This window comes from Plasmodium coatneyi, chromosome 6, assembly GCF_001680005.1.
Source record: "Plasmodium coatneyi strain Hackeri chromosome 6, complete sequence".
NCBI classification, from domain to species: domain Eukaryota; phylum Apicomplexa; class Aconoidasida; order Haemosporida; family Plasmodiidae; genus Plasmodium; species Plasmodium coatneyi.
In genome coordinates, this window is record NC_033561.1 from 1,062,628 (window position 1) to 1,089,990 (window position 27,363).

Consider the following 27,363-nt stretch of genomic DNA (forward strand, 5'->3'; position numbering starts at 1 on the left):
ACATCTCATCGGTAGAGTACCAACTTAAAAAAAAAAAAAAAAAAAAAAAATACAAATGTTGGCAAGTTCGTTCCGCCCCAGTCGGAGCAGCATGATCGCGTGTAGGTATACTATTGCAATTATTTTTTTTTCTTTTTTATCTTTTTTTTTATTTTTTTTTTTCCCGAATGATTGGTGCTCAATACGAGCTACATCCCCTCCAAGCGGTTCGCATCCGCAGAGCAACATATCACCTGTTTGAGGATGGAAGATTCTCTAAAGTGCCAACTTTTTGGCTAGCTCCCGCGCGCTCTGAGGGGTGCGCCTTGGGCATATGCATGGCAAATCGGGCAGCCACATATAAATGATCAAATGATCCATTCCACTTTTCTGTGCCACCCCCCTTAAGGCTAGAACGGAGAGAAGAACCCGGACTGGGGGAAGGTCCGGTCGAAGAGGTGCACCAGCACCCTGTGGCTGGGGAACAGAAAGGGGATGTTAGCGTCCTTTCGTGGCTGGCGGTGGTACAGGGCGTAGACGTCCTCATTCAACACGATGAGGTTGTTCACGTGCATGACGTCGCGTTGGTCAGGGGGACTGAACTGGGGCGCGTCTCCCTTTGGCTGGTCCCCTTCGCTTAGTTTGTGCTCCTCCCTCTGGGCAGCCGCGATGCAGTAGAGCAGTTGCACGCTGTTGTAGGAGCCTTGTTCTTTTGGGTCCCTCTCGAAAGCCCCACACAACCACAGTACTTTATCTGCCCCCCGCAATTCCCCAACAATGTTATTCAACGTGCGGCGTCCAACGTCCTGTGAGCAGACTCGGACTCGTCGTTGGGGGGATGAAGCGGTTTGTTCTGTTGGAGGAGGAGGATCCACAGGAATGGCCACTACTTCTTCGTCGTCTCTCACGAATGGTTTCTCCTCCCAGTTGGACTTTCCCTGGGGAGACTCCCCCCTCTTTAGTATTTCCCTCGTGAAGCTGCCCAGATTGGCCAGTCGGTGTCCATACGTGCGAAGGAACTTCCTCCTACTGGCCTGTATCATTTGGTTGTAATTTTTGTAGGGGAAGCGGCAGTACAGGGAGGGGAGGGGGCTTGTCGAGGTGCTTCTCCGGAGGGACTCACTCAGGTGTAGGATCATGTCGTGCGGGAAGTGCAACCTAATCTGGTACCAATCACACAGCTGTAGAATGTTAAATAGGTTGACTTTGAGCAGGAGGAGGAGGGGTTCTGGGAAGTGCTTCACGTCGAAAAAGTCCAGTTTAACGTGGGAAGGGTCATGGTTCACTTCGTGTGTCTCTCCAGCAGAGGGACACCTCCTGGTAGGATTGTCCACATCTATGCGAAGGTAAGCCTGGTTGTTACGTTTCCCACCCCCTTGGCACCACCGGCCAGGCAAGGAACCCGAATCACACATGAAAAAGAGAAACAAAAAAAACAACTGCCCACATATGTACACATCAGACACCTTCATACAAATGGCCAAGTTCAGCAGCTTCAGCCATTCTATCATGTCGCTCAAGTTGGACATATCCAACAGGTCGTTTTTTATATTCGGTGAAATGATCCATAGGTACTTCGGGGTTACCTCCCTGGGTGGGGTGTGATTTTCTTCCCCAATGAGTGTGTCTTCCTGTTGCATGGTAGTTGAATTCTTCCCCTGTTCGAATGGACCCACGTCATAGTCACATGGGAGCGGAATTTTCCCAAACAAGTTATTCTTGTCGGAAATGTCACCCTGTTCATCCACGTAGTGCACTATCTTCCGCATTGCCTCTAAGAGGCGATCTCGGTTCCTCAACACAAAATAATCATACAAAAAATAATTGGCGTGTCTTTCTTGTCGGTAAAGTTTATCCAGCTGCTTGACAGATATGACATTGAACACGAAGGGGAGGATGTTAACCATTTTGGTGGCCACCATCCCTACCTGCACTTGTATACCCTCCGGCACGTGCATGCACTTTTTCCTCTCTGCTTCGATATGGTCATCTATAATGTAGGTTGAGACGCCTAAAATGTCGAAGAGCTTCTCCAGGTGGTGGTTCGTGCAGGGGTGTTCTTTGCTTCCCGTTGGCTCATCAGTAGGATCATCATTTTGGCTCATTGTTCCCTCCGCGGTGGATCGTCCTCTATGGGGTATACTACTTCCTTCACGTACTGTACCTTTCCCCCCCTTGGCATTTTTTTTCTTCTTCATTTTCCCCGTCGCAGTTTTTTTCTTCATCAGTGTGATCGGATCACCAGTGGTGGGTGCATCATCAGTCGGTAAACCATTGGTGGGAAGAACTGCAGACGGATGATCCGCCTGACCCACCTGTGCACTTGCCAACCGACTCTCCACCTTGCCCACTAACCTACCGTAGTGCCACTCATACACCGCCCGAGCAAACACCTCCCTGTCCTCGACAAAAACAATGTTCCCCTTTTTATTATCCCCCCCTCCGTGGGGTGATTTATCCCCCCCACTTTCGCCAGAAAAACAATTCGCGTAATCCTCATCTGCTTTAAAATTTTTGAAAAAGTCATCCTCTGGGGGGGTTTCTCCATCCGTGCCGTCCACTTTGCAGATGGCATCGTCACAAGCAACTTGAGTAGGCACGTCGTCACCACCATCCTCCTTGACATGGCCCCGCTGAGAGAGAATGGCTTCACATACTTGGGAGACGTCTGACTCCCCCCTGACAAAATGCAACGCGTAGTGTGTCTTTCCCTGGGCAGAGAGAAACGCCCTCACGTAGGAAAACATAAACGAGTGGAACACCGCATGGAAGAAGTCCTCCCCCATGGTAATACTTCCCCCCTTGTTGGCATCCACAAAGAGGATCACATTTCTAACACCCCGACGGATGCACAGAAAGGCAGAGGAGAGAAAATAAAAAAAAACTTCCTTTATATGATTCACTTGGTGATTCTCTCTGTTCGATCTGTACAGGTCGTGAACAAACCCAACTATGTAACTAAGCAGGTGTGCATTCGTTTGGACAAAAATAGTTTCTCCCTCTGGTGGGAGGTCATCCCATGTCTTCTCCCTCAGCATAGTGATCCGCACAAACTGAAGGATGTCGAAATAGCGACGCAGGTAGAGGGAGTGAGACCTGGTTAGTAGAGCTTGCTCGAGAGCCATGTGTAGGAGAGTAGCCAAGTAACTTTTATTCAATGCATTGGGGAAGCTTCTCAGAAGGTGTTTAAAAAAGGTGTCCTTTGCGAATGCTATATTTTGTTCATCTATACTTGGAGGCGACTCTCCTCCCTTCACTCCTCTTAAAGGTTCCTTCCCCCGTTTAGACGTATGACTGGAGTGGTGTTCATTCTCATGTGCTCGCGTGGGAACCTTGTTCTGTGTACTCAAAGGGATCCCCTGTCCTTCATCCCCCCCGTGCACACTAACGTAAGACTTTACCAAAGTTACTACGTACTGTTTAACTGCTTCGTGGAATGATTCACTCAGATTTTTCTTGACGGAGGCATTCCTATATAGAGAACTGGTCGTGTGATGTTCGTCTATTTTATCCCCCCCGTTGGGTAAACTTCCTTCTGAGGTGAATTCTCCTGAGGGGGGTGAAACTTTCACATGATCGTCCTTCACAGGGTGGATCATCTCAAGTGTTAGCTCCTTCTCATGGTTACAAAAATGGTTAGCTGATGAGAAGACTCTTCCTTTGGTGTAAAAAAAGAAGGTTTTAAGGGGATTCTTTAGGGGTGCCCCTCCATGTCCGTTTTTCGTCTGTGCAAGGTTGGCAGAAGGGGAACAACCTCCCGATGAGGAATCCCCCCAGAACACGGTCCCGCCAATGTCGTGAAAAGAATCCACCTGCACCGAAACGTCTCTCTGGAAAACCTGCTCGTTACACAAGTACCTAATGGTTAGTGTACCGAAGGTATTCACAAAGTAGTGAAAAAAAAAAGTCAAACTTATTGTCTTTTTCTCCCCCGGTTTTAGGTAACCTGCATTGGGAGAAATGACCAGAGTGTAGTTCTTGTGCTCATCGAAGAAGAGATAATCCTTCTGTCTTAATACTTCATTTTCCAGTTTAAGTTTTTTTTTATACGAAATGGTAAAGACAACTATGCTGGACGATGTGTTGTGCAGCTCAATCGAGTTGGGGATGACTTTCCTTCCTCGGTTTTCAATTCGTATGACTTGTTTGCTCGTTCGCAGGGGTTGTTCATTCGAGGGGGTGTCCACCTTACGGTCATGGGTGGTGTCCTCTATGTTGCATGCAGTGGGGAGTGCCTCCTCATTCGCATTTCCCACCTCATCCACAGTTGCTGCCTCCGCCAAGTCGACCTTCCTCCCCTGCACGACGAAGGCACTGTCCAACGGAATGGCAAAATTTTTCAAAACGAACTCCAGGTTGCTTTTAATCTTGTTGATTATTTGCCCCTCGTAGAGTTTCTTCTTGGCGTCTCTGTTCGTGACGTAGCGATCGTCCCCTTCCTTGACTGCGGGGTTCTCTCCCTCGTTTGGTTTTCCACCGGCGGGGAGATCCCCCCCGTCGGGTATGTATGTTGAATTGCCCCCCCTTCGAACACCTTCTCGAATATTTCCCTATTCCCTTTGCAAAGGCCCCCTTCAAGATTGACCTTTTTCACTGCCTCTTTAAATCTGATGCTTCCGCTTTCGGCCCGTAGGTTCTCTGTCCAGTTCACTTTTTTTTTCTCCTCTTTGTTGAGGTGTTCAATGAGGGTGTTCAACTGGGGAGGGTGAAAAAAAAGAGTTAGGTAACTGATAGACGTGTGCCCTTTTTGGGGGGTGACTTGTATGCAACGATCTATACTCCTATGGCCATATCTTCGGGAGAGATGTCACCCCTTTTCCTTCTCATTACTTCGTTTCTCTCCCGGTACTTCTCCCCCTGGTCGGCCAGGGTTTCCCCCTTCTTCTTCGTCCGTTCCTTTATCAGCTGTCTCTGTTTGTCCCACTTATTCTTCACGTCCTCGAACTTTCGCAGCACCTGCCGTCGAACGGGAAAGAAACAAGGGCAGGGTTGAGCAGCGGTATCAAAGGGATTCCTTCCCCCCATTCAGTCGTTCTTTTTGCCTAATTTTTGTTGTTGCCTTTCCCCCCTTTTAGTTACCCGATCCTCCCTCGTCGCCTTCATCTCCTCCGCGGTTACGATTCCTTTCGTTCGTCTTTTTTTCTCCTCCATGGTGGAGAGGAGGTCCACGGGAGGGGGGGCTACGAAGGTGTATCCAAAAAAAAAAAAAAAAAAAAAAAAGGGTCCCACACTGGTTGGTCAGTCAAGGTGTCCTCCCTCACTCGGCTCGTCCCCCCATGGTGTGTTTCATTTCAGCAGTGCTGCTCTGTGTATCTCCGATGTGACGTCTTTCTTTTTCTCCTTCTTTAAACGATCATTCTTAGGGGAGAGTTTTTTTCCTGCGCATTGATAAATACTCGCGTTTTTCTTCTTCCCGTGTGCACATCGTGGGGGCCGCAATTTCGCAGATGCGTGAAGATAGGTCCAATTGGGGAGACACCTCCGTTCGGTTAAGTAGTTGATATCGTGGCGTTCCCCAGGGAGGGGCTCTGCTTGATATTTCTTCATTGCCTGGCATTTCTTCATTGGCTGGTATTTCTTCATTGCATGGTATGTTTCATTGCGTGGTTTATTTTTTGCCTCCCCTACGCCTCACGTATCCGTAAGGAACTTGCGGTAAAGCTCATCATTCGGATAGGCGTCCAGGGAGGAGTTACTGCGGACGATGTAGGGGGGCGGAATGCCTGGCGTGTAGTCGAAGAAGGCAGGGAAATTCCCACTGTCGAAATGCTCATGGGGGTAAAGGAAGAGACTTTCCAGGTCGTAAAGATCTCGTAACTCCTTCGTAACTACATGCACTTTGAGGGGACCACAGTGGGCAATGATCCAGTCATCAAACTTATTGCAGTAACAGTAGGCTACCTTCGAAATGTAGGGTATCTCTAGGTCTACAAAAATTCTACTGATTAATTTACCCACTCGTTTATTATGTTTGGGTGTTTCTCCTGTGCAAAGAATTAGGAACATCCCGATGTCTCTCCGTCCGCATTTATCCAAGTCTATTACTTTAATGTTTTTTACCTTCTCATGCTTTAGGATGAAGACGATCTGCTCGATGGTGGGCATGACCCCCTTCTCCAGTTCGACACTGTCGTCTGCTTCGTTGCTGCCTTCATCACCGTTTGTTTCCCCTTCATCATCTTCGTAGTCGAACAGGTAGTTCTCCCTCTGCCTGACAATGGGGTCCGTCACCTGGGTGTGGTAATAGTCTTCTTCAGCTTCCTCCCCCTGGGTTGTCTGTCCCCCAAGGTGAGGGTTACTCCCCCCATCCAGTTTTATCCTCCGTTCGTTGTACTGCTTCATACTTTCCATTATAAGCTTCTCCTTGTTCTCTTCATAAAATCTTTGTGCAGGGGTTAACCCTTGGTAGTTTTTTTCCCCTGCGTGATGATCGCGTTTTGGTTTCTCCTCGAAGGTGGTTGGTCTATATGCTTGCTCTGCGTTATAGCCCACTCGTTGCTCTCCTGCTGCTGCTTCCCCCCTTTCCATTTGGAGTCCCCCCTTCTCATTCGACCCTTCGTGCTGTCCTTCCTTCGCTGTCCACTCATCCCCTCCGAGCTGCTTAAGTGTGTAATAGTCAATCGTCTCCTGGATGAAGCTTCTCACATCGACATTCTTAAAGTACCTCATGTTTTTGTAGAATTCATCTTCTCTGTTTTGATCGTCTTTGTTTTCTTCCCCTGTTTGTTTCACCTCCCCCCAGGGGATGTTATCATTCCGGAGGATCCTCTCATCAATGTTAATTATTTCCACTCGGTCGTCATTGCTGTTTTCGTTGCACACGTGTTCACTTGTTTCCCCGTCCAGAGGCCCCCCTCTTTCTTTGAGCTTGTCAAAAATTTTGTTATGGTTCCCAATGTACCTCCTCGCGAAGGAGAGCGGCGCACAGGTTGGGAACCTCCTCACGAACATGCTCAGTGGGAGGGGGAGGTATAGAAAAAAAAAAGGGAAGAATACCTCTATGTGGGCAAAACGAATAGGTGGAAGGCGCCGTCTGTTTGTTCTCCTCTCGCCATGATTTATATAGCCATTTTTTTTTTTTTTTGTTCAGGTGAAAAAAGAGTTGTCGCCCCTTCAGGTGGGTATAATTTTGCAAAAATCGCCTGACCTGTTCAGAAAAAAAAAAAACTTTTTTTTTTTTTTCAAGCCTTCATGGTGGAAGCAGTTTGCACAGCCGTTCGTTCAACCGGCAGTCTTCCCATCTGTTAATTTACTCACTTGAGTCCCCCCCCTTGGCACTCCCAACACTGAGGCGTTTCTCCCAGTTTTACAATGCGAACGACTTCACTTTTTTTCTCTCCATCCGCGGGGTAGCTAGCCGAACGGGCCGCAAACATGTCGTTCATCTATAGGAGGGCGGCGCAAATGCTGTCGAGGTGCGCGAAGGGAGGGGGCATCAAGGAGGTTCTGCATGAGAAGGAGGACCCCTCAATTAAGAAGGTGAGCAAAAACCGGTGAAGTGGTATCACGGTGGGTCACCCTCCGTTTCATTTAAAACCGCATCGCATCGTCCCGCGTCATGTTGCATCATTTCCCTTCCCCCACCACAGCTCTACTTCATCCTGCACAAGGCGCTGGAAGACCTGGACATCCTGAACCAGGTGTACACCGAGCACCTGTCCAAGTGTTGCAAGAACAAGTTCCTGGGCATCGTCCTCCTGTGTGTGCTCGTGCAGAGGAACAAAATCGACGGGGGAGGGAAGTTAAAAAGGGAAATACTAAAAAGGCAGAAGGAGATTCTTCACCTCTACAACTGTTTGAAGGAGAAAGAGGAAAGCAACAAACAAACAAATCAAAGAAAAAAAAAACAGCTAGCCAAATATTTTATCATACATGACCAGGACAGAAACAGCGATGCATTGAACGAACTGAGGGGACTCCTTCCAGTGGAGGAGGACGAAGATGTGGAAGGTCTCTACAAAATTGAAAGTGACCAGTTAAGCACTCTCATCACTACCCCCACGTATCAGCAGCAAAGTGTGAGGATAATAGACAAGACGTCCTGCCTAGTTGTGCAAGCAGGAAACATCAAACAGGGAATGGTCATCGTGGATGTCTGCTCAGCGCCGGGAAGCAAAGCCATATTTACCCTCACGCTGTTAAAGGAGAAGGGGTACCTTGTGTGCATCGAGAAGGATAAAAAAAGGTGCTTCACTCTATTGCAGGAAATAATGAAGCAGAATCGCGAGTTTGACGGCATCTACCTGGATGAAGAATTCTCCGAGGAAAATAAATTAGCCCTAACGGAGGGGAACTTTTTTGCAAAAAATAGAGAGACGAATGTTTACTACATAAAACACCGACGTAGCGAGATGGTCATCAAAGTTTTTAATGTGGATTTTTTCGAGTTGAGTGCCGACCATTTTTCGTCGCTCGGGAAGGTGGACGTCGTGTTCGTTGACCCCTCCTGTTCATCCAGTGGCATGCCTGACTTTGCGCACAAGGAGAGCATGCGGAGGGTGTTTCTCCCCGGGGGGGAAGACTCCAAAGGTGGGCTGCCCCCCCAAGTAGGAGACCTCCCTCCGGAAGAACCAACCCCGAAAGACGACTTCCACGATGACGTGGCGGAGGGAAGAATCCCAAAGGTCCCCCCGCCGTTTAAACATAAAGTAGACAGGCTCGCCCAGTTTCAAAAAAAAATTTTAAACCACGCACTGGCCACGTTGCAAACAGCCAACACGTTTGTGTATTCCACGTGTTCCTTCTTTGAAGAAGAAAATGAACAGGTTGTTGAGTCTGTGTTGCAGTCGAATCCGGGGGTTCGTTTAGAGAAGGCAGGGAAGGACAAGTTCCTGTTTAACCGTGGCAAGTCAGTCATCTCGAGTCAGTGTGTGCGCACCTTCCCAGAGCTGCATGCATGTAGGGGTATTTTCGTCTCAAAGTTGCGTCGACACCCCTGAACGATTGACTCCTATTATGTTATGCTTTTCATTATACCCCGTTATCGGTGGGAAGTAGCCCCGTCGATTGTGTCGTCAAGTTGGTTATTGCACCGCTACGCCGGTTAGTGCACTTCTACACCGGTTAGTGCACCGCTTCTCTCACTGCGCATCTTTTCAATGCGTGCGCTATACTTGGCGATGTCCTCGGACCTGGGCTGGTAAACTTCGCTGGAGGCGTTCCAAAGGGTTAATGCACCATCCGAGTCGGCTGCAATCAGCTTCCTTCCGTCAGACGACCAGGCAATTTTATTTGTCGATTTCGCCTGAACAGTCATATCGAAGTAGGAGCAGTCCAGGTCTAAACACATGTTCCAGACTTTTATGTTTCCATTACTACTGCAGGTGGCGAAAATGGCTGGATGCACGGGGTTCCACTTCACATCCATAAGGTAGTCATCGAAGCAGTCAAAGGTGTAAAGTGGGTTCTGGGGTTCCTTCACAGATAGCAGTTTGCAGGACCAATCAACAGAACACGTTAGTATGAGATCGTTGTGGTCATCCGGGACCCCATCAATGAGTGGATGGAACTGAGCAGCTGTTAACGGACCATGGTGGATGTTATAGAATTCCGTTATGCCTACCTTGGTTCCATGTATTTGTGCTTGAAATAGGGTACCGTCATCTGCTCCTCCGTAGAGGGTATTTATTTCCCCTTCCTGGAAAGAGAAGCAGCAGCATGAGACTTCCTTGTTGGTTCTTTTTAAATCAATCGTATCCGATGGATAAGTCAGCATGTTTAGTGACCAGTTGCATAGCCTACCATCCGTGTCCGCCGTTACTAAATTGTGTGCGTTGAGCGTTCCAATGACTTCTGCACAATATATGGGGTGGAAATGACCTTGCGGAGTTAGATACGTTTTTTGTACTGGTTTTTGGCTAGCTCGTATATCCCACAGGAGGACGTTCCCTGTGTATGTCCCTCCTATGATTAGATGCGGATTGAACTTGTTAAAGACGGAGGTACATACAGCTGCCTCCGAGGTGAATACGTACTCGGGTCGACCATTCATTGTGCTGTTCCAGACTAGGACGTAACCGTCTGGGTCGGTGTAGTTGCTCGTTGTGGACAACCCGTAGGAAGCTAAGAACAGTTCACTATACAGGTTGGACGTCCTCACATCTGTTATGGGCCTTCCATTTGTGTACTTCTTACACGAATAGGTATTCACAAATTTCATCCGTTCGGCGCTTTCCGCGTCTCCTGTTATGTCCTTTGCTGCAAAGTCGAAGGTGGCGTTGAGCACGTCTTGTTCCCCCAGGGACCTCTCCACGATTTTGGAGCTGCGTTCTAAAAAGGACAGAAAGCCTTTGCTTCGTAGGAGGAGGTCAGCTTGGTTGGGGTCCTTCCCCAGTGCCACACCCTTCTTCAAAACGGCGTCCTTTCCCAACTTGGCCGTAGAAAATTTCCCCGATTTTAACTCACCCCCATTGGGCTGGCCATTCGAAACGAGGGAAGCAAACCTCTCCCTCCGCTTTTTTCCACTGCGCAAGTGATGAAGCGGTGAGGTGCTTTCCTCCGTGAGGAGATTCACCTGAATGGATTTGTCAAAGTGGGTCACATTTTTTTTCTCGATGTGTATGACCTTCTCCTCAGTCTGCGCTTTCCCCATTTTAAAGTTAAAATTTTTTGCTGAGTTTTTTTTTAGGAAGAGAAAATTGTTCTGTTCTGCGTATTCCTCCAGGGGGTTGGCGTTGGCGTAGAAGTTTTCCTTCGCCATGTTGTTACTGATTAGGTGACTCTGGTTGTTTTCCATGTGGGGCGTTTCATCATTACCTGCGTCCACCTGTTCCTGCAATGCGTCCATGCTTAGTTCCTCCTTCTCTATCGATTCGAGGAAGCTTTTCAACATGCTGTCAGGGTCGGGGTAGTCCCCCCCCTGGCTGTGCCTTCTATTTGTGGAGGTAAGAAACCCATTCTCACTCTCGCTGCGTAACTGCTCCAGGTACTTTTTGTTTTCCTCCAGCTTGAGTCTCTGCTCGTTCAGTTTGTTCTGCAGGTGTTCCCTTTCCTCCTCGTCCATCGGTTTGAGGAGGTCTGGCTCGTCCGTCCTCAGCATTTTTGACCGCTGTGTTGTCGTTGGGAGGGTGTTCCGCGTTGTTGCGTCACTTCGTCGATGTGTCTAGGTTTAACCGCTAGGCTTATTCTCACATTGATGACCTATGTAGGGTGAATACTTCCTGTGGACGCGACGAATTGCGCCTTTGGAAGGGCACTCTCCTGTATGTACACACAAGAGAAAAAAAAAAAAAAGTGTACAGGTACTGCGTGTGTGCAAGTTTACTCACAAATACAGGTACGCGAATATTCCCGCAGAGGCGTGCCCGCGAGCAACTGCGGCAAGGCCCTACAAAATGCAGATAGGGGCATGTCTACAGGGGACCTTTACGATGGAACAGCTTTTTTCTCTGTCCACTTCTCTGCAACAGTTGGAAAGAACAAAGTAGGCAAAAAAAAAAAAAAAAAAATTCCTCACATTTTACCTTGCATGGTCAGGTAAATTTTGTATGCAAAAAATGGTTAGGAAAAAAAAAAAAATTCTCATTTGTGCTCAAAACTGCACAACGTAAGAGTGGGCAAACCAACCATGTAGTTAGAGCAGTTTTATGTGTGGGCATACATGTAGGGGCAGAGTGGACATCCTTCATTTTCTTCTACTCCCCCTGGGATTTTTCTTTTGTATTTTTTTTTAACTCGAAAGGGCAATCTGTCCGCCGTGCACTTTGCGCGAGTGGCTCTTTCCCAATCTGGTGAGCAACCAAGGTAAGCTTTTCGTGTGCAAAAAAAAAAAAAAAAAAAAAAACCTATGCGTCGATCACAGTCCCAACAACCTATGTACATATTTGATCGGCCACAAATTAAGGATGGTACTAACGCGATTAAGCATTATGTGTAGTTTCGAAAATAGAAAGGATACTCCCCTGCTTTTCAATGAGTATTGTTCTCCCTAACGTTGTAATGAAGGAGTTGTGTGAAGAGATGCCGTCTTACACCACAAATAGCGTATGTGAAAATGCTTTCCACTCTGATGGGGAAAATAATGGGGTGCGGATTGTGCTTGGTCACCACGAGCAGAGCACTCTTCCCGCTGTCTACATCTCCACGATTATACACGATTGATTAAGCGTAAAGTGCCTGCGAATGTTTATTACGGTGGGACATGTGAAGTCATCGTTTAGAACCCCTGTCACGATCTGTCCCTCACACATGTATGTTCACCTCTTCGATGATGAATAGACAAAAATAAAAGTTCTTTCTTTTTACCTGACTTGTTCAGAATTATTCTGCAACGGGCAGGTATCGCAGCAAAAAAAAAAAAAAAAAAAAGCTGACCTGTTCAGGCGTATTGCCTATGTGTGCAGTTTTGTCAAAATAGCGAAAGTGTGGGTGGACCAATTCGATGTGTTTCTTCTCTTTGGTGTGCGTTCTTTCCATCCCTATTCCTTCCCCCTCAGCAAATGGATATAGCTTCTGCTCTTTGCAATCTACACGAACATTTCGTGGTAAGCATAGTGTGGAGGACGAGAGGGGCATAGTAAAATCTTCCCGCACAGTTCAAATGGTATAATTGTCATTTTGGCATTTTCCCCTGAAGGTTACACACAACAACAGGTGTTACAGTGACAGTGGCACGTTTGCTGACTTCTTAGGAACAATTTTTAACCCCGTTTTGTCTCGAAGTTTGTCTATACTCCTCTCATAGGGGAAGCTCACCTGTACGTACACCTCCCCCCGGTGGGAAGAGCAACATGGAGGGAAAAATTCGGGACCCTCCTCTCATAGACCAATTTTTGCAGCTCCTCCAAACCGTTCGTTAATTTTTTGGGTTGTCTTTTCTCCCTTCTGCAATTGTTAATGTGTTTACTGAGGGTGAAGTTTGTCTAAATTTTTTTTTTTGTCTTTTATTCATCCAGAGTAAAATCTTAAAGTGTTTTCTTTTTTGTCAGAATTGCTAATCTGTTTGTGTCCCCCACTTGTGTATGTTCTTTGTTCGTATTTTTTTCTCCGAACGTGTGTGTCTGCTCTGTTCTGTTGAGGAGTCCGTTAGTGACCATGTTGAGTGGGGAGTGCTCACCCGATGTTGGAAACTGGGAGAGGAGAAGCGACGAGGACAGGTCTGGCGAGCCCTGCCACAAGAGCAACACGATGAAGAAGGAGTTCAACAGCAGGATGGATGCCCTGATTGAGTTCACGGATAGCTCTCGTAATAGGAGTAAGCAATGGTTGTGGGGGAAAAAAAAGTGTATACGGGGATAAGTGTCCTGTCCAATGTTGGATGCTACACCTAGTTCATCTCGAAGGGCAATGCATGGGTAAACCACATTTCCTTTTGCCCCCTTTTTCGAGGTAGTCTCTCTGATGGAATCCCAAAACAAGACAAAGAAGAGAGAACTAGAGGACGAGTACCTGTTCTTAAAAAAAATAGGAGATGTGTGCAAACTCAGTTGCGACTATTACTTGGAGACAAATGTCAGTTTTCACGAAGCCTGCGAGAATTTTAAAATTCTGTTCAGGGCGTTTGAGGAGTCTCTTGTTAACGTAAAGAGGAAAGGAGATGAGGCAGACGTGGTTGCAGAGAAGCTGAGCAAAGTAGAGGACAAGGTCAACCTTCAAATGAGAGAGAGCGAAGAGGCGTGCGAAACATCGAAGAAGGAACTAGTCCTGCTCCAAACAGATGTCCACTACATGAGGAACGAATCTGCTAATATTGTGAATAGAATAAAAGAAGTGGACTACCAAATAAATCAGCACAAGGAGGCCTTCGAGTCGTTTCATATATTGACCCACCTGAACACAGAGCGTATTGCGGTTCTACAGAATGACTTCACGAAGATGGAGGAGGAGCGGGAGGAGGTGTTGAGGGGCATCGAGGAGGCCGGGACTGCCGCGGTTGCTGCGGGGGACGGTCTGGTTGTGCAGAGGGGGCAGCTGGTAGGAATATGCAGTGGTGGCTACCCCACGTGCGTGTCAATCGTTGCGCCGTAGATTGATAACTCTGTTGGCCACTAATGGGGTTTTCGTTTCCCCCTTATCGCAGGAGGAGGAGAGGGAAGCCCTGCTCGGGAAGGAACGCGAACTGACCCACAAGAAGGAGAAGCTAGCCATACGGAGGAGCGAAGCCAAGTCGGACAACGACCGGCTCAAGTCGCAGATGCAGTTCATGCAAAACCAGCTGTCATCACAGGAGAATTTTCTGAGCGTCATTAAGTATGGCCTGGATGGAAGTATCCGCACGAGGGAAGAACTCAGTTCCGTTTTGGGAGGAATAAACAGGGAGATAGATGATGTCAACGACCTGATGGAGGTTTCCAGGAGAGAAGAGGTGGAGGAGAGGAAGAAGTGCCACGAAATGGAAGACAAAGTTAAGCAGCTAGGTACAAAGCTGGAAGGATGTGAAATGCAGTTAGAGGTACTTGTGCAGGAGGAAAAGACGATGCGAGGGAAGGTCGAACGAGAACGAAGCAACGCCAACCAGAACCTGCTAAACCAGTTGGTTAAGGAGAAGAAGTTGATAGATGGTGAGATTGGGAGCTACCAGGAGGAGGCGCGCAAGTTGGTTCTACGGGAGGGGGGCAAGCTGGAGGGGTCATTAGGTGGTCTTTTAGATGGTTTCCTGTCTAGTGTTCCCCTTCCAGAGAACGAGTTGAATACGGAAAACCCTACAAGGTCAGTCCAGCGGGAGAATCCCCTTGACGCACACTCCCCCGCGAGTGAAACATTCCTGAAGGGGTTGCAGGAAGCCATAGACGGTCTCAAGGAAAAAATCAACGAAGAGCAAAACACAGTTTGGAGAAAGGAAAGAGAAGTGGAAAGAATAAATGCCCTCACTAGTGAGGTGCGCCGTAAAGTACATGTTGAAGAGGATAAAGGGACCAAGTTAGACACCTTGTTGGAGGAAAAAAAGGATCAGCTCACAAAACTTAGGGAAAAGCAAAAAGCAGTGGAGAAGAAACTCTCTCTCATGCACGACGTGATGAAAAAGGAGAAACACAATTATGAGGAGAAAAAAAAGGAAGCGAAAAAAATGGAAGAGAAAATTCAACATGATAAGGAAGTAGAGAAAGAGGAACTATCCCTACTTGAGAAGGAGTACAATGACAAGAAGGAAAAACTGTTGTACTCATCTGGGGATGGACTTATGAAGGTGAGTTCTTTGGATAAGAGAAAACTGAAGGACGATGTGGATGCGTATTTAGCAAAGACGAAAGGAGAGTTCGATTTAAAGAAGAAACAGTTCGAAAAGGCCGAGAGGGAGAAATACGAAGAGATAAGCAATCAGTTGGACGGAGAGCTTAAGCGGAAGGAAGACTTAATTGCTTACTATGAGGAGTTGATTAGCAGGAAAGAGAAAATGGGTGTGACGTCTGGAAGTAGCGGTGCTGCTTCGCATGAGCGGTTGGTTGGCATGGGCAACACGAAGCGGGTGGACAGCCGATCCCACCGGTCCGGTCCCTCCTCGGAGAGAAGGAGGTCCTCCCAACGGGGCGGAACCGTTAACAGAAGTACCAGCGGTGTTAGCAGGAGTTCCAACAGTATTAGCAGCAGTATTGACACCGCTGTTAACAACAGTGTTAATGGTGACGCCATCGGTACGAATGCCCGCAAGCCGCTGAACCCGCCCGACACGTACAAGTTCAGCTACTTCGATGTGACCTCCCCTGGGGAAATGAGGAAAAACATGAATATCCCAAACAGGTCCGTGAAGTCACCGCACATTGCAAGGCTGCTAGAGAAAATAAAACTCAGGAAGGAATGTCAGACGCTTGTTGGTACTAAAAAGGTGCCCTTGAACCAGGTGAGCAGCAGCGATGGCAGACGGAGCAGGACCATCGGGGGGACCTCTTCCAACAGGGCCAGCACGGGGAAAAGTAGCAAGGGTGCAAGTCGGAACAAGCCCTTCCCCAACGCGAAGGCACCCAAGAGCAATGACTCCTTCGACCTGTTCCACCATCTGTAAGGGCAGCCAAATTATTGAGGTTGCTAAATGCGTTCATCTGATTACGCGTATGGGGCAGCCTGCGTGGGGGTCAATTTTTTAGGGGATGCGTAACTCCCCCTCCCCGGCTTCCAGCATACGCGTGAGTTACGCATCCCCAACGTGGTCACGTGTCTTCCTATTTGTTTGAAACATTGTTTTGTCTTTCCACTTGCCACTCTCTGCGTGGCGTGCGTTCCTCCGCTTGGTTCGTTTTCCCCGTGTTTCCATGCGTGTCTGCACATCACAAACGACGAACACAGCAGAATCATTTTCGACTGCTACTTTTGCGAACTTTTTCGGGCCTTCTTCGGATGGCGTCAACTCATGCGTGGACCGACCATGTGTAGACCCAGTGGCATGCAAATGAAGTGCGTGCACTTTCGCATTCTTCGTGGGGGACCTCCGCGGAGGGGTATCCCTCCAAAGTTGCATCCTTTTAAATTGTTGCCCTTTCATGGGTGAGTCCCCCGTAGAAGGTGCCTTCCTAAAAGTTATAACCCGAATGCCTTTGTTGGTATACGTGGCTCGGCTTGTAGATGTTCTTTACGTCTGCGAGAGGGTGATCCGGTGCAATGTTCGCATTTCCTACGGCGCATTACTTTTCCATTCCTTCGCTCCTCCGTTTTTTATTTTTTTTGTGCACACACGCGGCGTGCTAGGGGGGGCGCCTGTAGGAATTGAAAAGTTTGTTAACCCCCGTGAGGGAATTAAAAAAGAGAAATAGCCAATTCGGATTGTCTGCTCATAAGAAATGGAAGACTTTCCCGTTAATGTTGAATGCTCATATGTTAAGTGTGTGTTTTCGCCTCGCGGTCCAGACGTTTGCCCTACCGCGTGCTGGAGTTTCCCTCACCCCGACCGGGCTAGACGCGCGTGTAGCAAATTGGATTTTCCTTCCGCATTGAGTGCCCATCCGTGAGTTAGGAAAGGCTTAGCAGAAGAAGAAAAGATAATACATCGTACCTTGGACATAGCAAAAATGGTAACACAAAAAAAAAAAAAAAAAAATAACCTTGCGGTGGGAAGAGACAAACTGGCGGACAGACGGATGATCCATTCGACTGTTAACCCCACGGAGCGGGTGTCCCTGTATGCGAGGTGGCAGTTGAGTGGACTGCCCGGATGAAAACAACTACTGAGGAGGGAGCCTTTTGCTTGCACGGAGGGTATAGACGACGATAGTATGTCTACTTGGTCCATCCACCTGATGCCCTCCTCCCTGCAGAGCGAGGCGGAAGAAATCCTAAACCGGATAAAGAATCACAAGGGGGTCGTAGGCATCCTGGTAGTGAACAGTGAGGGGCTAATTATAAAAAGTACCTTCGATCAGCAACAGTCCGATCTGCACGCGTCCCTGCTGACGCAGCTTTCGAATAAGGCTCGGGATGTCATTCGGGAGTTGGATCCACAGGTGAGTGCCCGGCAAACGGTGAATCGGAGGGCATTAGTTGGGCCGCTCAGGGATCGGCTAGCCATTTGGGTGCACCATAGCACATCCCACCTGTTATGTTCCTTTCCTTCATTTCATTCCCCTCCCCACAGAACGATATAAACTTCCTGCGCCTGCGGTCGAAGAAGCACGAAATAATGATCGCCCCGGATAAGGACTTCACGTTGGTGGTTGTTCAGGATCCGTACGCCGACCGGGAGAAGTAGCCACTGCGTCGTGCCAAGGATTAACCGCGTAGGCCAAGTGGGGGAAGAACCTGTCCAAAATGGGTGAACTCCCCAGGAGTTACTTTTTCCTTTCCCCGCATTTCTGCTTAATCTCCTGTGCCAAGCCTTTCATTTGAATACAACTGTGAAGTGGTATTTTTTTTTTTTTTTTTTTTTTTTTTTTTTTTTTTTTACGTCGCGCTGGATTTAATCACCAACCATTTGACTGTACGCGCCGAAAAGGGCAGCAAGAAACGGCACAACGGCGCAGCCACATTGGTTGCTGCCTGTACTGTGCCTTTTTTTTTTTTTTTCCTTTTTCTACCTTTCTTTTTTCCCAAAAAGAATATAAATTACCCTCCTGTGGTGAAATAAAAAAAAAAAAAAAAATTTGAGAAAACCTGCTGGCGGGTAGATTAGCGGTTAATAATTCATTTGGTGAAAAATGCCTACCGTGTGACCCGCATGAGAAAACAACGTGTATTTGACTCTGCTATATAATCCTACCGTTCCTACCGTAATAAAGTGGGGCCATTTGGGGAAGGACATAGCAGAGTGGACGAACCGCCTGTGAGAGAACTCCCCACGTTTGTAAAGAGAAAACGAAAGGGTAAAATGACGAGCGGTGATGAAACGAACGAAGGGCAGCAAAACGTCGAGGTGGCAAAAGAGGACCAACCTGAAGCAAACCCAACGGGGAAAAAGGAGAACCACGGCTTCGTAAAGCCCAACAGGAGAGACAAAAAGATAAACAAAAAGAAGAAAAAAAAAAAAAAAGTGGGGAAAAAAAAGGAAAAGAAAAATTTAGAGAAACATGAATCAAACAGTGCCTCGGGGGACAGCGCAAAAGGTGATCATTCTGGAAGCCCCTCGGAGATGAGTCAAGACAAGGAACAAACAGAAGGGCAACAGATCTCATCGGTTGTTTCATTTTTGAAAAGGAATGAGAAGCCTCCTCGGTCTAGTGAGAAAGGTACGTGCGGAATGGAACAGCTTCTTTTAAGTAGCAAAAATGAATAATTGGACACGCGAGGAAGGCGTTACGCATTTGTGTAGCGGTTCCCATCTGCCCTTTCTTTTCTTGCTCAAATGGATTTTTTAGGTGCTCAGTCAAATAAGAAGCAGCCCACAATTAAGAAGAAGACAAAAGAGAAACCCCGACGTGAAGACGAAGCCTCTAAAGAAGGTAAGTCTACAAGGGTGGAAAAATGGGGAAGAGAAAAAAAAATCCCGCATGTATGAAAGTTAAATTTTTTTTTTTTTTTTTTTTTCTCCACCTAACAGATAAAGCTAAGCGAACCGTTTTCATTGGAAATTTGCCACTTAAGGACATGCACAAGAAGAAGCTGCTGAAGTTGTTGGACCTGACGAAGTCTGCCGTCGAATCGGTACTTGGCCTAAGCACATATGAATGGAAACGCAGTTGCACGATGGCGCTGCAAGTTACTGTATTACTTGACGTGACTGCTAACATGTGCATTCACCACCACCTGCTACCTATCAGGTCCGATTCCGGTCGCAACCCATGGAAGAGGCCTACGCCGGGAGGAAAAAGTTGGGAGTCATTCTAAAGAAGTTCACGGTAAGCAGATTGGGGGGGACAAGCAACACGGAGCCATACACAAAGCTGTTCAGTTCAATGCTGTCCTGATTTACTGGATATTACGCGAGTGCACACACGACATTGCAACCTCCTGTTTTTCCCCATGTTAGGACGTCAAGGATAACCAGAACGCCATCATTACGCTGAAGAAGGAGGAGAGCGTACCCGGCTTGCTTAACAAAAACGTAACAACTTATATTTGTATAAACGGTGCAGATGATCTGCGCGAAGCAGCTGCGTTTTCTTCACTTCACCACCACCATCATCACCCCCCTAACAGGGCATGGTGCACGAGGGCTATGTGCTACGAATCAACATGCTGGGGGAGAAGCCCAACTTCAACCGGAAGAAGTCTGTGTGCGTGAAAAACTTGGACCGAAAGTTAAACGAGTCAGACCTGTACAATCTGCTGAAGGGCGTCGACGAGATAAAAGGTGCTACACATGTATCCATTTGTGCGTCTGCTCATCTCCGTGTGTGTGCATTGGCCGCTTGCAGTGCTAGTAGTATCCATTTTACACCGTAATTGTTTTACTTCTACGTGGTTCCCTCTTTCCTCCACAGGCATCCGCATTTTGAGGGATGAACGGACGAGCGTTTCCACGGTGAGAACAGCACTCATGTGTGTATATATTGGGAGAGGCACTTTTTCTCACTGCATCGATTACGTCGGCCCCGCGTGCACTACTCACCTGCGTGCTTATCACCCCCCCCTCAGGGAGTCTCCTTTGTCCTGTTCCAAAACAGAAGCTCCGTTAAGAAGGCCATCGAGATGTTCCACGGCCACTCAATAAACGTAAGCCAAGCGGGTGGGTCCCCCCGCACCCCCCATTGTTAGCAACATGGTGATGACCTTTGCGTTTTGTTGCGTGGGTGGTGTGGCTAGCTTGTCTGATCAGCTTTGCCCCCCTTTTGCTCCTTTATATGAATTACCCCCGTTTTCTCCATCCACCCTCGTAGGGCCGTGAAATTGTCGTTGAAAAGATCCAACGTGCGAACGACACGCGGGATGCACACAAAGGTGAGTGGATCAACACTGCACGGTCTGACCCAAAAAAGAAAAGGAAAAAGAATTCATACCAATGTGGTGAATCTGTGCATGCTACACGTTTCAAGTTAGTGGTTTACATCTAGTGTGCACGTGACACGTCCGCTACTTCCCCCCCATGTAGATATGACCAGACGAAGCAAACAGGTGAAACGAACCATTCGGAAGGGTCCCCGGGAGGAGCAGAAGATAGGCCACGGGAAGGGGCACAAGATTGGCTACCAAACGGCCTACAGAGCGAAACGAAAGAAGAAGTACGTGCGGCGAAAACGCAGGGGCGGTGATGCTGCCGCTGGGGAATAGTGAGTATCCCCCACATACCCCCCTCGTTGATTCACCGCTTGGTCGGCTAAAAAGGATTAGCATAAAATCCTTTTGTCTTTTTTTAGCCCGTAAGTTGTGCTGCATACGTGTCTATCTGTATTTCTTTGTGCGTGTTTGTGTGTGTTTGCGCCCCCACATGTATGAGTTGTACTTGTGCTGGTTCCACTGGGACGATAGAGGGATTCACCTTTTAAAGTGCTGAAGTGCCGCCACACGCTGCAAACGCGCACAGGTTGAACCGGCACGGCAACGTAGAGGACAGACACCCCCGTCTCATTTGCATTCTTTGTGCTGTGCTGCCACATTGCCTTGTCCCATTTTTTTTTTTTTTTTTTTTTTTTCGCGTGAAATGAAAAAAGAGTTGGCCCGAAGGCGCACAGGCGTTCACGGCCACCTCGATAGTTGCTTTCACCATGATCGGCGCTACAATTGTTTTGCTTTTTTTTTTTTTTTTTTTCGCTTTATGTTTTACTTTATTCATTTTTTTCCTCACCCATTAACCATCGCGCCATATGCATGGAGAGCGTGCACTGGCAAAAATTATGTTGACACATATTTCGTAACTTTCCAACGTCTGGCCCATGTGGGAGGCCGAGGGAAAATCTTTCTGATTTTGCAGCACGCGGGGGTGGAGGGTGTATGCATGCTGCTGCGAAAAGTGATGGCCCAAATGATGTGCGCACAGGTGTAAGTATAAATGAGTGAAAAAAAAATGGAGCATATTCTTTTGCGTTGTGTTCTGATGGCGTTGTGTTCTGTTGGCGTTATGTTCTGTTAGCATTGTGTATTGTTAGTGTTGTGTTCTGTTGGCGTTTTATTCCCGTGCGATCGCTTTAATGCACGGGTGTCAGATTTTTTTGGGGACAGTTGAGTGGGGATTCCTTCACCCCGTTATTCCGCTGTTTCGCCACTTCACCGCTGCACCATTCCTCTTTTTTTTTTTTTTTTTTTTTTCTTTTTCCTTATTCTAAATTTCGCGTCGAGCGAAAGGAAGAAATAAAAATGCATCCAGATTGAAAGCGCACGCATGTGCATCCGCGCAGAACGACATACATCGCCGCGCGTATATGTTGGGAAGATTTTCCTCCTCAGGAAGCGTCATCTTCGAAGGCACGGCCAACTGTATCTCCCGTTCAGAGGGCCTTTCTGGGAAGACATCGCGGTCGAATAGGTGTGGGCAACCCAGAAGAAGAAACGACCACAAAAGAGGCATCCACAACGAAGTGCACCCCCGCCAGTAACACGCATGTGTACGTTAAGGACGCAGAGCTTCATGATTTGGCGTCCTCTCCGCACGGAAGTGGCTGCAGGTAGATTTGACAACGCGAAGGGGTAGCGGCGGGAGAAAGGGGAACAGTGATCGAAGCGGAAGAAAGGAATTACCTAAACAAGTGGTTACCCACCTAACGGTTGCACTTGGCACGCCTCTCCCTGCTGGCACCTCTCTCTCACCCCCGCCCACCGCCGCCATGCCGTCCCTGAAGGAAGAAGTGCCGTTCGAAAGCCGAGTTGCCGAGACGCACAAAATTAGGGCCAAGTACCCCAACAGAATCCCCGTGGTGTGCGAAAAGGCCAACCGATCCAACCTCCCAGAAATAGAAAAGAAGAAGTTTCTAGTCCCCATGAATATGCTCGTTGGAGAGTTCAAGTTTATCCTTCACCAACACATAAACCAAAGTGCCTATGGAAACAGTATGAAGTTATTTAGGGAGAAAACCATCTACCTTTTTGTGAACAACGTAATTCCCAAGACGGGGCTACTAATGCAGGAACTGTATGAAATGTACAAGGATGAGGATGGCTACCTTTACTTGGAGTACAGTTGCGAGAGCTGCTTCGGTTAACGGGGGAGCTTCACTAGGCACGGACCACACTACGAACGGGGCGGTACTGATGTAGTAGGGGCAAGCATGGGGACACCCAACCAACCATCGTCCAGTTGCTCCTCCACCACTTATGTATCAGCTGATGGGTGTTCACTGCCGCCACAGAAGGGATCAAATATTAAGAGAGGAGAAGAAGTCAAATACAATTGTTTTTTTTCCCCCCATGCAGATAGGATATAGATAAACGACATTTTTCGTTTCCCCTTTTTTTCTTTTTTTTACTCTCTTATATTGAGTAATATACAGTTACCGTTTTATGTACGCACAATGGCGAAGGACCAATCCGCTGGACTATCCACCCAGACACACACACCTTTGTATATAATTTTATTAATCCTTCACATGGATAGGAAGGAGTTGGTCCTTCGTCTACGTCCACGTTTATGTAAATTTTTGTTCCCATTTTTGGGGTCCATTTTTGTTTTTCTCTTCCCCTGCGCGGTGGCTATCATCAATCGTATGGTCGCCCGCACCTTCTGTCCTTCCCATTTGCTTCGCAATCACCCTGCGTGTACATGACTCTGATTTGCCTCCCCCCACGAACTAACTTTTTTTTTAAGTATTTATTTGTTAAGTAGATTGGTCATTCGCTCGATGTGGCTACTTGTGGGAGATATTACCCAGATGGGGATAACGCCATGTTAGCTTCTTCCCTGTGTGTTGTAGGTCCCCACGCACGATCAGTGCAGACGTGCGTGGACCGCCTCGCAGCTTATGCGTAATCTCTCCGCGTTAATGACGTCCGAAATGGATGCGGTGCTTGGAGTCCAAAAAATGGTTCGTTTATCATTTAAGCAGGGAAGTCAAATTGAAGAGAGAAAAAAAAAAAGAAGGACGGGGGGAAGAGGCAACGGACGTGCAAGCGATACTACTATTTTGTCGCCCTGTCCGGATGACAGCGCAAAATAAACACTTTTTTTTTTCTAAATGAATGTTTCTTTCTGCGCTGAAATGGCTAGCTGGAAAAAAAAAAAAATAGCTAGTTGCACATATGTGATGACGTGGAGAAGTGAGTAATTTACCTCGTGAACAAAAGTTGTGAGGTGCTAAAGTGTTGAAACGCATGGAATACGTTCACGCTCCACCCCTGGGGTGATGGTGCTTGCTTGTAGAGGCAATACCAATTAATGGAGTGAACCTGGAAGGGGTTATTTTTCCCCCTTTGGGTGTTGTGTCAAGGCGGCACTCTTCCGTGGGTGAACAAAACTCACATGAGCATGGAATGAACAAGTGCAGGTTGTATAGGCAACACTTAACTAACTTTGCAGCGCAAGTGGGGAGATGGGGTGGGTGGAGAGCAAAAACTGGGCTTCCCATTTATCGCGGTTGGAAATAATTGTAGGGTGGAGAAGTACCATTAGCATATGACCTCTTCGCATCTACTGACAAGTGCGAGGAGGCCATCTGGGCGCAGGAGAAATGTGCATCCTTAACCACTTTTCACCACTCATCACCACGGCCCCCACTTGATGACCCTCCGACTGCTCCTACACTCCATCCTGGTTACGCAACTGCTCAGATCAGAACGAGTCGAACGTGGCGGTGGTGGAAGAACTCTCCGTGCAGGGGATGTTTCAAACTGGGATGTAAGAGGTGCTCTCAGATGCAGGACCCCGAAATGCTACATAGTGAAGGGAGCCCTGCGGAGGGGACTCTCCAAGGGGGGAACCTCCCCCTCGGTGAACAAACTAAATGGATGTACAATGACTCCTCTGAGGAGTGAACACTGCAGTGGTGACCAGACGAAACGGAACGAACAATACGAAGCGCACATTCGAAACGTGCGTGAAGAGCTGCAACGAATAACCGACAGGGAAGACAAGATGAGACACCTGATGAGGGAACATACAAATGTTCGTACAGTCAGTTTTGCTGATCCAGTGGACAGGAAAAGCTTCACCTTAAGGGATAAGTCAAAGGTGGGTTTTGCAGGGAGGAACTACTTCATTAACGAGGTCAGGGAGGGAGTCCTCTACAGGTATGTGGATCGGTGCAACTCGAATTTGTACCTAGCTGTGGATGTAGTAGAATGTGCAACAAAAGGGGAAAACGAGGCGATAGGAGAGGAGGGTTGCGGAGTGCATTCGAGCTGTCCCACCGCTGAGCAGTCTATCCCTCCGAAGGGACACTCGGGTGATAGGTCCGACTGGCGAAGCATCCTTGGAAGGAAGAAGTTTTCCATCACCATCGATGGGTTCAGTGACAACGTGGTCTTGGGTTGCTTCCTGCGGGTTCTTCTAAAGGGTCTTCACAACCTCGACTTGGAACGTTTTCTGAACATGGGGTTCGAAGGAGTGGTGAAGAAGTTGAGTAGTCTCTACACCATCCACGTGAATGGGGAACACATCGTTGGGCATGTGATTGGTAGGGTGAAGCGGTTTCTGGGGAGGCTATGCAAGGGGGTGCCCAACACAGGGGTGAATAAGCGCGTGTTAGGAGGTTCACCCCCCCGAGGAAGCATGCGCATGTACCAGTACCCACGTGTGGCCCATATGCTCAGTGGAGGGGTGGATTCCCTAATGGCACTACGCCTCTTGGAAAAGAAAAAATTTTACGTGCATAACTTTTTCCTGCACTTTGCACACCAAGACTGTAGCAAGAGTGACCTCCAATACGTGAAGCAAATTTGTGCGAAGAGAAAAAACCTTTTCATTGTTAGCATAAATGAGGAGTACACGGAGCAGGTGCTGATCCCCATGCTGCGTAGCTACTCAGAGGGGCAAATCCCTAACGCAGATATTCTTTGCAACGAGAAGGTAAAGTATAATTTGCTCATGAGGACAATGAGGAAGCTGTGCAGGAAGCACGATAATGGGTGGGACTACTCCTATGTGTCTACTGGTCACTACGCCATGATAAGCACAAACGATGAAACGAACGCGAATAGACTGTTCAGCGGGGACTTCCCCTACGTGGGTGACGACGCAGATGGGAAAATTCCGCAGAGGAATCCGCGTAAGAGGTACAAACTGATTGTTGGCAGGGATGAGAAGAAAGATCAGACCTTCTTTTTATCCTCCTTTTCGGAGAAACAGTTGTCTAAGTTCCTGTTTCCGCTTTGCTTGCGCAGGAAGAGTGACGTTAAGAGGGTCATGGAGGAACGGGCTGCTGAACAGTACAACCGGAAGGAGACGCGTGGCCTGTGCCTCTACGGGCGGGTGGACATGCACTCTCTGCTGGGGCTGTACTTGGGGGGGGGAGGCATGAGTAAAGTAGAAGTCGAGGGGGAGTCGGAAAATGGACCAGCCGAGGCAACACCTCCTATAAAAGACGCTACCACCGCAACCGCTACCCAGATGGCCCCCAACCTGCAGTGGGCGAAGGACCAACTGCGCTCGCCCGAGTTCCGCGCCTTCCAGGAGAAGCACCTACCCTCATTCAACCTGCGCTTCAAAAATTATATAATAAATGTGGAAGACGGAACTGTGCTGGACACAAATGAAGGAATTCACCTGTATGCCATTGGGCAGAAAAAGTACCTAACGAATTATTTACACCAATTGTACAACTCGAAAGGGAGAGGTCGGACTTGTGAGAAGAACTACGTATCCTCATGTCAGTGGACTGTCGTTTATAAGAAGATGTTGAGACGTACCAGTGGGAACGTGAAAGAGAATTTCATTTACGTGAGTCGTGATTACGAGAGTAGGTTGTTTCGGCACCTTCGCAGGCGGTGCAAGTTGGGGGACTTTCGCTGGGTGGCCTCTTCCCCGCCGTCCTACCTAAGGGAGGAAGTGCAGCACGGGGTGAAGGAGGCACGATCAGCAGTAGGGGAAGGAGCAGATGCACCGATGATCATGTCGCCTAGAACAAACAAGCTGGGAGGACGATTCATCTGCGTCAAAATACGCAACAGCGAAAAGATAAAGGAAGCGAAGATTACCCTGGAGGGCAGGGGGGAAATGGCGTACCTCACATTGAAGGAGGAAGACATAGGACTTTCCCCAGGACAGATAGTCACCTTCTACCGACCCTTCATTGTTAAAAGGAATGGAAAAACCAAATATGTGTACTCCCTCAGGAGGGGGAAGGAGGACACGCCCACCTTCTTCCACTGTCTGGGGTCGGCACGAATTATAAACCAGTACTTGAACCGGGGGCTTTATCGACGTCTGATGGAGATACACAGGAGGAACAACTTGCCGCTCTGGGGGAGAGACGCACATAGCGGAATAATCAATTCGGAAGGAGCGCTACAGTCATGAAGACGCTGTGAATAGGAAAAATTGATTACCTGCATGGTTATACGAAGTGTACATACAAGTGGTGCTGCCAGTGCTGTCTTTGTAGCGTGTCTTAATTGGAGCTGGGTTGGCGCGAAGGACAACAAGCTGCGTGGGAAGGACCCCCCACATAGGAAACATAACTTGGACTGGTTGTGCCAACGAAGTTTTTACGTTACGTCTATCTGCAACTGGTTATGGTTGCAACAGAATTGCGCACCTGGCGGGGAAGTGTGTCTCCCCCCAGAAGTTAATTTTTTTTTTTTTTAAGTAAATATTTTTTTCTCTCACGTGTGAATAATAATTATGTGTTGTGTGATCCGCTTTAAACGTATTGATTCCCTTCCAAGTGTGGTCTTTTTAAATCGCTTTGTTCGTCACACTGCTGCCACATGCGTTGTACGTGCGATGTACATGGGTTTGTGGGGAGGCTTGAAGTCCGTGGTAACCTCTCGGTGGATTCCTATTTCGTTGAAAAATTCGCATCCAGGTTGGAACATCTACACAAGTGAGGCGGAAAATTCCTCTGCTTAGCCACTTGGAAGGACCAAAAAAATAAATAAAAAAAACTGCAAACAAAATGGTCGCATTGTGGAGTATGTCAAAAAAAAAAAAGAAAAAAAAAAAGGGGGACCCCCCAACAATTGCACCAGTGAAAAAGGCGTACACAACCGAATGAGGTCCAC

The 27,363-nt window shown here is 47.9% G+C and overlaps 9 protein-coding genes across 9 annotated transcripts; 6 read left to right on the forward strand and 3 right to left on the reverse strand.

Moving 5' to 3' along the window:
* Positions 1-389: 389 nt before the first annotated feature.
* Positions 390-5,130, reverse strand: PCOAH_00014960 (Uncharacterized protein; the record flags this gene model as incomplete). The annotated part of the gene is made up of 4 exons (XM_020058305.1): positions 390-4,418; positions 4,514-4,675; positions 4,759-4,935; positions 5,059-5,130. 4 exons carry the CDS (start codon positions 5,128-5,130, stop codon positions 390-392), a joined length of 4,440 nt encoding a protein of 1,479 aa, XP_019913699.1.
* Positions 5,131-5,610: 480 nt separating this feature from the next.
* On the reverse strand, positions 5,611-6,930 carry PCOAH_00014970 (Uncharacterized protein; the record flags this gene model as incomplete). The annotated part of the gene is made up of 1 exon (XM_020058306.1): positions 5,611-6,930. One exon carries the CDS (start codon positions 6,928-6,930, stop codon positions 5,611-5,613), a length of 1,320 nt encoding a protein of 439 aa, XP_019913899.1.
* A 423-nt stretch (positions 6,931-7,353) lies between these two features.
* On the forward strand, positions 7,354-8,918 carry PCOAH_00014980 (Uncharacterized protein; the record flags this gene model as incomplete). Its single annotated transcript, XM_020058307.1, has 2 exons — positions 7,354-7,458; positions 7,569-8,918. 2 exons carry the CDS (start codon positions 7,354-7,356, stop codon positions 8,916-8,918), a joined length of 1,455 nt encoding a protein of 484 aa, XP_019913764.1.
* A 104-nt stretch (positions 8,919-9,022) lies between these two features.
* PCOAH_00014990 (Uncharacterized protein) lies at positions 9,023-11,017 on the reverse strand (the record flags this gene model as incomplete). Its single annotated transcript, XM_020058308.1, has 1 exon — positions 9,023-11,017. One exon carries the CDS (start codon positions 11,015-11,017, stop codon positions 9,023-9,025), a length of 1,995 nt encoding a protein of 664 aa, XP_019913695.1.
* Positions 11,018-13,011: 1,994 nt separating this feature from the next.
* PCOAH_00015000 (Uncharacterized protein) lies at positions 13,012-15,916 on the forward strand (the record flags this gene model as incomplete). Its single annotated transcript, XM_020058309.1, has 3 exons — positions 13,012-13,171; positions 13,310-13,890; positions 13,997-15,916. 3 exons carry the CDS (start codon positions 13,012-13,014, stop codon positions 15,914-15,916), a joined length of 2,661 nt encoding a protein of 886 aa, XP_019913662.1.
* Positions 15,917-16,916: 1,000 nt separating this feature from the next.
* PCOAH_00015010 (Uncharacterized protein) lies at positions 16,917-17,593 on the forward strand (the record flags this gene model as incomplete). The annotated part of the gene is made up of 3 exons (XM_020058310.1): positions 16,917-16,919; positions 17,163-17,348; positions 17,480-17,593. The coding sequence occupies 3 exons, from the start codon at positions 16,917-16,919 to the stop codon at positions 17,591-17,593; spliced, it is 303 nt and encodes a 100-aa protein (XP_019913698.1).
* A 615-nt stretch (positions 17,594-18,208) lies between these two features.
* On the forward strand, positions 18,209-20,547 carry PCOAH_00015020 (Uncharacterized protein; the record flags this gene model as incomplete). The annotated part of the gene is made up of 10 exons (XM_020058311.1): positions 18,209-18,566; positions 18,696-18,779; positions 18,878-18,981; positions 19,098-19,175; positions 19,307-19,381; positions 19,477-19,630; positions 19,761-19,801; positions 19,915-19,992; positions 20,157-20,217; positions 20,369-20,547. The coding sequence occupies 10 exons, from the start codon at positions 18,209-18,211 to the stop codon at positions 20,545-20,547; spliced, it is 1,212 nt and encodes a 403-aa protein (XP_019913650.1).
* Positions 20,548-22,037: 1,490 nt separating this feature from the next.
* PCOAH_00015030 (Autophagy-related protein) lies at positions 22,038-22,412 on the forward strand (the record flags this gene model as incomplete). Its single annotated transcript, XM_020058312.1, has 1 exon — positions 22,038-22,412. One exon carries the CDS (start codon positions 22,038-22,040, stop codon positions 22,410-22,412), a length of 375 nt encoding a protein of 124 aa, XP_019913669.1.
* A 1,511-nt stretch (positions 22,413-23,923) lies between these two features.
* PCOAH_00015040 (tRNA methyl transferase) lies at positions 23,924-26,659 on the forward strand (the record flags this gene model as incomplete). Its single annotated transcript, XM_020058313.1, has 1 exon — positions 23,924-26,659. One exon carries the CDS (start codon positions 23,924-23,926, stop codon positions 26,657-26,659), a length of 2,736 nt encoding a protein of 911 aa, XP_019913793.1.
* Positions 26,660-27,363: the final 704 nt, after the last annotated feature.